The sequence below is a fragment of the Populus euphratica genome, unplaced genomic scaffold, assembly GCF_000495115.2.
Source record: "Populus euphratica unplaced genomic scaffold, PopEup_1.0 scaffold112.1, whole genome shotgun sequence".
Lineage (NCBI taxonomy): Eukaryota > Viridiplantae > Streptophyta > Magnoliopsida > Malpighiales > Salicaceae > Populus > Populus euphratica.
Window position 1 is genome coordinate 241,407 of NW_011499997.1, and position 11,645 is coordinate 253,051.

At 29.1% G+C, this 11,645-nt stretch overlaps 1 protein-coding gene across 1 annotated transcript; it reads right to left on the reverse strand.

Annotated features, from left to right (window-relative positions):
• Positions 1-447: 447 nt before the first annotated feature.
• LOC105140704 (uncharacterized) lies at positions 448-3,281 on the reverse strand. Its single transcript, XM_011047644.1, has 6 exons — positions 3,098-3,281; positions 1,732-1,805; positions 1,308-1,566; positions 914-1,056; positions 650-847; positions 448-561 (listed from the first exon to the last, which is right to left on the reverse strand). Exons 1-6 carry the CDS (start codon positions 3,279-3,281, stop codon positions 448-450), a joined length of 972 nt encoding a protein of 323 aa, XP_011045946.1.
• Positions 3,282-11,645: the final 8,364 nt, after the last annotated feature.

Sequence of the window (11,645 nt, forward strand, 5' to 3'; positions counted from 1 at the left end):
TATATATATAAGTTAAACTGAAAGTACTATTCTACCCTTAATAAATAAGACTATGTAAATATTATTTAACATCTTCCCTCAAACTCACGATGCGGCAACTACAAGCATCGAGAGTTTGCCAACTAGAAAATTAAAACGAGAGATGAAACGCGCCTTGGTAAAGAAATCTGCAATCTGTAAGGAAGAAAGAACAAAAGGTAAAGTAATGGTGTCATGCTTGAGATGATGATGAGTAAGATGACAATCGATCTCAATGTGCTTAGTTCGCTCATGAAAAACCGAGTTGTGAGCAATCTGAATAGAACTCTGATTGTCACAATACATAAGAGTAGGATGAGAAAAGAAAACTCTCATATCAGCAAGTAACCAACATAACCAAACAATCTCTTTGGTAGTAAATGTCTTGGCACGATATTCTGCTTCGGTGAATGATTGAGAAACAATAGATTATTTCTTGCTCTTCCAAGAAATAAGAGAATCACCTAAAAAGATATAGAACCCTGTAACAGACTTACGATCTGTGGGATCACTACCATGATCAGCATTAGAGTATGCATGCAACTTCAAGGAAGAGGTAGATGAAAGTAAAAGGCTTTAAAAAACTGTACCCCAAAGATCGTAAAATACGAAGAAAAGCTGCCCAATGAACAATAGTAGTAGAAGCAGCAAACTGACTAACAACATGAACAACATATGCAATATCTGAACGAGTAATGGTGAGATATATCAATCTCTCAATAATAGTGCGGTATAAAGTAGGATTTATCAAAGGTAAACCATCAGAAGAAGAGTACATCGTGTTGACCTCAATAAGAGTATCTACAGTCTTGTTATCAGTAAGTCTAGCCTACTTAAGAATATCTGCAACATATTTTGACTAAGAAAGAAGATAACCTTTAGGTGAGTATGCTACCTCAATACCTAGGAAATATCGAAGATAACCAAAATCTTTCATTTCAAATCGTCTAGCCAACTCTGTCTTCAAAACTGAAATACCATCAATGTCATCACTAGTAATAATCATGCCATCAACATATAAAGACAGAATGATATGACCTGTATCAGTACACTTAATAAAAAGAGCAGAATCATGACCGCTAGAAATAAAGCTAAGAGACGAGATCACAATAGAGAATTTCTCAAACTAAGCACGGGGTACTTGTTTGAGATCATATAATGCTTTCTAAAGCTTACAAGCATATCCAGAGTCATGTGAAATACCAGAAGGGATGCTATATAAACTTCTTCTTGAAGATCTCCATTCAAGAAGGTATTTTTAACATCAAGCTGAGAAATATATCACTGACTAATTGAAGCTATGGCAATAAAAGTACGAATAATAGTCATTTTTGCAACCGGGGCAAATGTTTTCTCATAGTCTATACCATACTGTTGAGAGTATCCTTTTGCAACCAGCCTAGCTTTGTATCGCTCAATAGACCCATTAGAATTAGTCTTGATCTTATACACCCAACGACAACCAACAAAACTCTTACTAGGAGGTAGAGGAATCAAATCCCAATTATCTGTCTTATGCAAAGCTGAAAGTTCCTCATCCATAGCTTGCTACCAAAGCGAATCAAGAATTGCATCTTTATAAGAAGAGGGCTCAAAGAAATAATGAATAGAAGCTAAAAAGGAAGTAAATGATGAAGAATAACAAGAATAAGAAAAATCTGGTAGTTTTGTGGACTTACGAATGCGGATGGACTAACGTAGAGGTGGATCTACAATCTCAGATGAAGCTTGAAGGGCTGTCGATGAGAATAGAGCTTCAGGTGTGCTAAGGATTAAAGTACCAGTACCTGCAAAGTTATGAGTACAAATTGATCGAACATGGGGAGAGGTATCATTACTAGAATCCTCAGAAAAAGGGATCTATATAAATAAGATCAGTTTTAGTCAGGCTATGAGTACTGGATGTAATAGAAAAGAAAGGTATCTGCTTAAGGAAGACAACATGACGAGACACATAAAGTTTTTGAGTTATTGGATCAAAATAACGATACCCCTTTTTACCTTCACTATAACCTAGAAAGACATAAATAACGATCAAGAGGATAACTTACTGCGTTCTACATAAGGACGAAGAACGAAACAAGTACAACCAAAGACTCTAAATGATGAATAATCAAGGACATACCCATATAACTTTTCAAAAGAAGATAGACACGAACTATGAAAAGATGGAATCGTATTAATCAAACTTACAGCAGTAAGAATAGCTTCTCCCTAAATCTCACTAGGAACAAAAGCAGACAACAAAAGAGAACAAGCAGTTTTGATAATGTGCCTATGTTTTCTTTTAGCAACACCATTTTGCTCAGGGGTATTTGTATATGAAATTTGGTAGATGGTTCCATCTAAGGTAAGAAATTGGAAAAATTATTAGAGGTGTATTTCCCACCCAAATCACACCTAAAGCATTTGATCATAGCAGAATATTGAGTTTTGATAAGAGCTTGAAAAGCTATATATATCTCAAAGAATTCATAACGATATTTCATTAAATAACCCCAATAATAACGAGTATGATCATCAATAAAAGAGACATAATATTGAGACCCTCCTTTTGTGGCAACAGAAGAAGGTCCTCATACATTAGAATGAATTAAATAAAATGGTGAAGAGCAAACAGAAATACTTTGATTAAAAGGTAAAGCGGAAAATTTTGCTAGTTTACATCCATTACAATCAGAAATGTCACAAGTTTTCAAATTTCCTAAAGCTCCTGTGGATGCCAAAAATCTCAAACAAGAAGACAAAACATGACCTAGATGGGAATGCCATAAATAAAAACTAGAAGATAAAAGACTCAAACGAAAAGAAGACAAATCAACAGTAATAGTAGCAGCGGCAGCAGCAGCAACTAGTATTTTTAACTTATCCAAAATATATAGTCCATTCTCCCTACGGCCTGTTCCAATCAGCTTCTAAGACTACAGATCTTGTACACAACAACAAAAAAAACCAGAAAACATGACTAAATAATCACCAAAATCACATATTTGACCAACAGATGCAAGATTCAATTTGAGTTTTGGAATAAAATAAACATTAGGGAGAGACAAGTGAGGTGTGACAACAGAACCAACACCTGCTAAGGGTATAGGAATGTCAACAGCAGTCATAACAGAAATGGAGGACAAAGGGGACACAAAGGTAAAAGATGAAGAATCTGGAGACATATGATAGGAAGCTCCAGAATCCAAGACCCATTCAGAGTGTGACATACCTGAGGAATTATGAGGCAACTGACCTATGGAAGAAGAAGTGGACATTGCTTGTGGTTGCAAAGAGAGAACTTTTGAAATTGCTCAGCCAAAGTATTAGGATCACTAATAGAGCCTGGGAAAGCTACTACTACTGTATTGTGGTGTGGTAGTTTATAACCCTGAGGTGGTCTATGAGTATTAGATTGTGACTGGCTACCAGACTTCCAAACTTGATTCTGATGTCTCAACTTAGAACACTAAGCATTCTAATAACCTTTCTGCTCACAGAAATTGCACTCATCAAAACCAACTCTTGTGTAAGACTTGTTCTGATGATTAGAAAATGACTTAGAAGGTACTGCTAATACCAAAGGATTTGAAGCAAAAAGAATTTCTTTTTCAGAATAAGACTAAAGACGTATTTCTTCAGCCAATAACTCACTAACAACAGAGTCAACAGAAGGCAATGGAGAACGATGTAGAATTGAACGTCTGAGTCCTTCGAAATCACTATGAAGTGCTGTTAAAAACGGTACCAATCGTTATTGCTCTCTACGCTCAATATAGGCACCACGTGCCTTTAATTCTGTTGATTCTATAAGAGCCAATTGATTCCAAAGATCTATCATAACAGAATAAAACTCTTGAATACTCATATTCTTCTGATGAAGAGCTCGTTTGTCATTCTCTAATTGATACTGTTTTGCAAAATTCAATTATGTGAATAACCTTTGCAGATGATCCCAAACCTCTTTTGTTGTCTCATACTTCACCAACTGCGTACCTATCGAATGCTCAACAGAATTGTTGATCCAAGTAATGATCTTGGCATTATTTGCTTCTCATGTATCTATTAAAATAACATCCCCCTCCTCAATATTCTTAGGTATCATATAAGTTCCACTAACATACCCCCACATCTTCTTACCATTAAGGAAATTTCTCATTACATAACTCTAATACGAATAGTTCTTCCCATCCAGCCTCACACTTACAGACTGAAGCGAATCATCTCTTTCAGTAGCCATAATCAACAGTCACTGAGAACCAGAATGCAAAAGCAGCGAAAAACAAAATATCAAATTGCAAAAACTGAATAGAGATTATAGAAACTAAACAAATATCTTCTTAATGAAATACCAAAATAATTATAAAAACTGAATACAAATATCAAATTTCAAAGATTGAAAGAACGACGAAATACCAAATTTTTTTGCAGAAGTGGAAGACAAAATCTCACTCCAAAAAATTTTATTATGATTAGTTGGATCCGCGAACTTGTGTTTGAATTTAAGTCTCGTTCTATAAAATCAGCTCTAATACCATGTTAAAATAATTAAGATGAAACACGAAAAGGAGATTAGAATTCTGAATGATATGTTTATTATGAATGTTTAGTCTTAACCTAAAAATAAATAAAATATATATAAATTAAATTAAAAATATTATTTTATTGTTAATAAATAAAATTATATAAATATTATTTAATAAAAATAAAAATATCAGATCTTCATGCGCCTCCTATGTTTCTAGAGACAAAAGAGTTTGCCAATTTGTAGCCTACTCGCTAGGCTAAGAGAATTTGTTCAGTTTTTGTTTATTACATTACAATTAAAAAATAAAATAAAAGACATCATAAATCCACTGTGGCCTGCAGTTCATCTCGACTGTCTCATGTGAAATCTCACATCTTTTCTCTTGGGTTCTCAAATTCCTTTCAGATTTGCAGCTTGGGATGGACTAGCACATCAGTTTTGGTAGGTTTGTCTCTTGGATGTCTTGGCAGCGGCGACTTGCTTCGGCATGGCTGGGAGCTGGTGCATTTTATTACTCGTAGTTGGCGCGAGATTGAGTTGTTTTGCAGGTTCAGTGCGCCTTTTCCTCGAATGGTTGATGGGTGTGCAATGATTTTGCATTAAACTCACACCCCACTTTCCATTTCCTTGCCACGTTCCTATTCATTGAGAGAGTTTGGGCCTTTGAGTCTCTAACTAGATTTTTGGTTCACTGTTGCCCGTCTTTATGTCCATCATCTGGTTTCGGCTGGAATTCATATTTGTTGGGTTTCTTTGCAATTTGGATGGTCTTGGATCTTTTCTTCCCCTTTTGTGTCGGTTCTTTTCTGCTATAGAGAGGCTTGTTTGTGGCTGGGAGCTATTGTGGCTGGGAGGTATAAATATTATTTTTTTTTATATTTAAAAAAAAAAATTCAAATAATTTTTTTATTTTTTTATTTTAAAATAATCTATTGTGGCTGGGAGGTATTGGATTTGCTTATTTTTATATTTAAAAAAAAAAATTCAAATAATTTTTTTATTTTTTTATTTTAAAATAATATTTTTATATTATTTTGACATATAAAAAATATTTTTTAAAATATAAAAAAATATTATTTTAATATATTTTTTATAAAAAAATCTTTTAAAAAATAATTATCATTATACTTCCAAATAAACTTATAATTATTTTATTTCAAATTGGATGTCATTGGTGTTTCCTGTTATTGTTGATATACCTGATCAATGTTGTTAAAAAAATAAATTTATTTTTATAATTTTATAAATTAACATATATTTAATGTATCAAATTAGATTAAAATTTGAAAATTAGTTAAATTGTTCAAACACGATATAATCCGATCGATTTTACAAGTTTGAAAAAAATATAAAATTATATATTTTAGTAATTTGTACCTTAATATTTTTATTTTTTAAAATTTATATTTTGCAAAACTTGTGCAATTTGATACTCAATCTAGGGCTTGATTTTTACTATAATTATTATAATTTTTTTAATGATACAAGTTATTTATAAATTTTATTTTCATAAAATTAAAATACCTATTCATTCTTCATGATTTCTTGTGTAAACTATTAACATATCAATTGATATATTACTATGTTTTAACTGGCAAATATATAGAATAAAAATTATAAATTAGCATACTTGATTCTCAGAGTAATTAATATTAAATGGTTTATTAAAATTTGAAGGGACTCGTTTAGTGTTTGGACTTTTCTATTGTTTATTTTAATTTTATTATATTATTAATTAAAATTTAATTGAAATTATTAATATATAATTAATTAAACTATTTTACTTGTAATTTTACAATTCAAGTTTATAATTTGAGTTTATATTATATATTCTGTGTTGTGTTAAAAAAGCATTTATAACAACCTTATACCTGGTTTAATATTATGATAGTGGTTTTATTTTAAAGTAATTTTTATTTAAAAATATATTAAAATAATATTTATTTATTTATTTTTAACTTCGGCACATCAATTTAAAAACAATAAAAATATATATATTTAAAAAAATAATTTATTTAAAAAATATTTTTAAAACATAAAAATAAATAAAATTTTCAAGATAATTCTTGTTATTTTTTTTAATTATTATTATTGGTGGTGGTGCAATTATAAGTTACTTTGAGTTTTTTTTGCTTCTATACTGTCTGTAAATTGTTTATTTTATAATTCAACAATTTTTTCCCGTGTCACGTGCCTTCGCCATCTGATTTTCCATTGAGATTAGTTAAAGAGAATTGAAGGATTGATGTTTTGTTTGGATGTTGATTAATTCCCTTTTCTTTTTCTGTGGCCCACTTAGGTGTGCGTTGTTGCTCCATGAAAAGATCCTGAATACATTACTTTAATTCTAACAATATCTAGCAGTAAAATCTTCCTCAATATTCTTTATTCCCTTGTATTTGGTAATTAAAATTACTAAGCATTTCTTTTGTTATAAGGATAGTCATACTCACTATCATAAAAGAAAAGAAATGGTTGTCCTCGCACTTCTAATTAATTCAAGCGTACGACCTCTCTCCATGTTCACATCGTTTCTGAGAGATTGTTTAATAAAAAGCTTAGGGTATTTTTGTTTGTATTTATGTTTTAAAAATATTTAAAAAGATTAATTTGTTTATTTTAAATTAATATCTTTTTTGTATTTGAAATTATTTTGATGTGTTAATATTAAAAATAATTTTAAAAAATAAAAAATATATTATTTTAATATATTTTCAAATAAAAAAACACTTTAAAAAATAACTACTAATATATTTTCAAATACCCTCCTAAATCTCAAAAACATAGAACCCATGCTTCACTCTTCATGTATAAACAGGGATAATGTTCTTCGGTTCAACTGATCAAATCTATGCATAAAACTTCAAACAAAAAAACCCGAGAAATGCAACAAATCTTTTCATCCATGCTCCCAAATCTAGTAGAATCCTCTTAGCCCAAATGGTCGAATTTCTTGTCATTCCAAATCATCCAAGACGCCGACTAAGATTCCCTTTTAAGAGTTGTAATGCCCGATGGGACTTCCCACTTAAAGCCCCAAGTCGAGATCACGACCATCTCCTCTGGTTTCAGCTCTCTCATCATTGTTTAAGCTAAAGTTTGTTTCCAGATTGCTGGAAGCTAAACAAAGGGTTATTACAAATACTTGGAAAATGAAAGGATGTTTCAGTTTGGACTGTTCTTGTTGAGACATAAGAGTTGATGAAGAAGGAAGCATTGAAGAGCCGAATAAGAGGAAATTTTCTTCGGCTACTCCATAATTTGTATTGCGCTTCCCACACCTATGCTCTCGCTTCTTAGAAAAAACAACAAGGAAATGTTACCAAATGCCTGAGTTGGAGACGACTTAATAAAGCGTATATTATCATGGAACATTACACTAGCTAGCCAGGATAATTAACAGGGAAACTGCCTTCATTTGTTCAAGATTAGTTGTGTTGTGACTACCACATGAAAATGAATGGTCTTGTCTGCTCAATTGAGGTGAAAATGCAGGTACTCTGTAGTGGTGAGGAATTGGAGGGGCCTCCATAGAAAATGGGATTGATCGCTTTGTGCCGACCATCTATGCATCAATTGTTTTGATGATCAAATCAATTGAAGGGAAGTGCAAAAAAGATAAATAGAATTTTAGAAAAAGAAAAACACACAAAGATTAGTGCAGAGATACAGCGTCTTAGATTTCATTAATTTGGTAATAATGAGAAGAAATTTGGTGGTTTAAAAATCGTAGAAAAAAAATAGGAAGGAAGCACACAAAAATATGAATAAAGCGAAATATAAAGAAAAGACCCTATATAAGAATTTGTGATGAATTGCTAACAATAAAAGAAAATAAAGAAAAGTAAATTGAGGGGGACAAACAAGTGGCTAAAATGCGTGTAGTGAGAACAAATCTTAAACTAGCCTTGTCCTCCTCTGGCTATACAGAATTGGAATGGTGGTTTGATGTCTGGTTCGAAGAGGGCTCTATAGCCTGATACATTACAGCAGATGATGGGTTTGGTGAAGAAGATGACGCCACAAACTATGCAAAGAAGTTTTTCTGTGTGAAGAATATCATGCCACAAACTATATATAATTCAAGTTACACATGTTAAAGAAACAGATTAAAATTATATATATTTCAAATATCACAAAACAAAACATTTTTCTTCCTTGACATGGTTTTGAAGAAGACAGACGAGCCTTCAGCTTGTCGAATGCCTTCTGGCACTCTTTAGGAGTCCACTCAAAATTGGAAATGTTGTTCAGACTTTTGAAGAAGGGTAGGTAAATATTCTCCTGGATGTGAGATGAATCTGTGTAGCGAAGTCACATTAGTGTGGCCTATATTTTTCTTGGGGTTTGCAAAATTTCTTTATTGATGAACAGAAAACCTAGGAACTTCCCTCCTTTTATTGTAACTGTACATTTTGCTGGGTTCAAATTCAGTTGATGCATGTGAAGAACATAAAATAGTTCTTAAAAACTTTGGAGGTGATGGTCACAGGTTATAGTTTAATAAGCATGTCATTCGTGTAAGGTTTTATATTCAAGCTCAACTATTATGTTGTTAGTTACTTTTAGGGCCTGCATAAACCAAAAAATACAAAAAGGAAAAAGAAAAAGAGAAAATACGAAAAAAAAATGATGGAACAAAAACAAATATATATATATATATAGAGAGAGAGAGAGAGAGAAACATATTATAACATCTAGAAAATTTGTCTGTATCATTACTAGAAAATTGATGAATATAAATAGAAATATTATTAAATTTTTTTGTTGTTATTTTACGATGATATTTACCAATCGAATTTATTTATCTTTAACTTCATCAATAAACATTGATAGAAATATGTTCTCAATATATACTAAGAGAATCCTAATCTAAATAAAAGGAATAAAAAATCAAATAGCACGATAAAATGCATGTTTAACTGACAATATTTTAATCACATATATTTTTAATGAATTTTTTATTATTTATAAATATATTTAATTGATAATATTTTTTTTACAAGTTATGACTATTGAATATGAGGAGTGAAGATGGCTAAAAAAGGATGAAGATTGTGGAAAAGGATAACATAATATTTTTTTAATATAGGATTTGAAGCTCTTTAATATATATACTATATGTTCATAAAAAAAAAATTATGTTTTTTTAATGTGAAATTTGAAACCCATTAGTATATATATTCATATGTTTCTAATAAAAAGTTATTTTTTTAATATAGGATTTGAAGTCATTTCTTATATATACTTTATGTTTATAAGAAAAAAAGTTATGTTTTTCAATATAGGATTTGAAACCTATTAATATATATATATATATATATATATATATATTCTTATGTTTTCAAGAAAAAATTATTTTTTTCAATATGGGATTTGAAGTCATTTCTTATATATACTCTATTTTCATAAAAAAAAAAAAAAGTTATGTTTTTTTTAACATGAAATGAAAAATATTTTTGGTCTAAATACTTCAACTTAAAAGGATAACATTATATCTTTTTAATATAGAATTTGAAGTCATTTAGTATATAAACTCTCTATATTCACAAGAAAAAAGTTATATTTTTTTAATGTGGAATAAAAAATAATTTTGATTTAAATATTTCAATTTAAAAATATAATACAGTATTTTTTCAATGTGAAATAAAAAAATTTTAAAAATTTATTATTTATAATATATATATAATATATATTCATATATATTTTTTTAAAAAGAAAATACAAAAAAAAATGATGGAACAAAAACATATATATATATATATATAAGCATATTAGAACATCTAGAAAATTTATCTGTATCACTACTAGAAAATTAATGAATATAAATAGAAATACCGTTAAATTTTTTTGTTGATATTTTATGGTGATATTTACCAATCAAATTTATTTATCTTTAACTTCATCAATAACCATTGATAGAAATATGTTGTCCGATATATATTAAGAGAATCCTAATCTAAATAAAAGGAATAAAAAATCAAATAGCACAATGAAGTGCATGTTTAACTGACAATATTTTAATTACATATATTTTTAATGAATTTGTTTTTATTTATAAATATATTTAATTAATAATATTTTTTTTACAAGCTACGACTATTGAATTGAGGAGTGAAGACTACTAAAAGGGGTGAAGATTGTAGAAAAGGATAACATAATATTTTTTTAATATAGGATTTGAAGCCCTTTAAGATATATACTATGTGTTCATAAAAAAAAAATTATGTTTTATCAATAATAAATTTGAAATTTTTTAGTATATATACTCACATGTTCCTAATAAAAAGTTATTTTTTCAATATAGAATTTGAAGTCATTTCTTATATATACTTTATGCTTACAAGAAAAAAAAGTTATGTTTTTTCAATGTAGGATTGGAAACCTATTAGTATATATACTCTTAAAATTATTTTTTTCAATATAGGATTTGAAGTCATTTTTATATATACTATATTTTCATTAAAAAAAAGTTATGTTTTTTCAACATGGAATAAAAAAAATTTTGGTCTAAATACTTCAACTTAAAAAAATAATATTATATTTTTTAATATAGAATTTAAAGTTCTTTAGTATATAAACTCTCTATGTTTACAAGAAAAAAGTTATATTTTTTTTAACGTGGGATAAAAATTAATTTTAATTTAAATACTTCAATTTAAAAGTATAATACATATCTTTTCAATGTGAAATAAAAAAAATTAAAAATTTATTATTTATAATATATATTCATATATATTTTTTCTTAATTTTTTAATATAAAATATTAAAATTTTAAATATTTTTTTAATTTTTTTAAATTAATCTATGTCAATTTAAATTAACTCATGTTGACCATAAAACCTAGAATGTCGCTTTTTAGCTCTGGACTGTGTTTGATAACTATGAGTATATCTATGCTTTAATGGCGCATATGATGAGCATCCCAAGAGTTGAAAAATAAAGCTTGTTCATCACGTATGATGATCAGGCGCTGCGAAGTGTTTTTCTTTGGGGGAAAATGAATTTTTCAGCAAAACAATGATGCATGAAACTTAATAGAAAATTATACACAAATGAACCAAACATTAAAGCGAATTAATTCACATCATGCTATCTGTTCTGTTTTACATGA

Bases quoted from the DNA above. Each gene is read 5' to 3' on its own strand.
- LOC105140704 (XM_011047644.1), bottom strand. From the start codon at position 3,281: ATGTCCACTTCTTCTTCCATAGGTCAGTTGCCTCATAATTCCTCAGGT. The intron at 1,806-3,097 runs GTGTTGGTTCTG...ATAACTTTGCAG, and splicing joins CATTCCTATACCCTTAGCAG to GTACTGGTACTTTAATCCTT. The intron at 848-913 runs GTAGCATACTCA...ATTCTTAAGTAG, and splicing joins GATATTTCCTAGGTATTGAG to GCTAGACTTACTGATAACAA.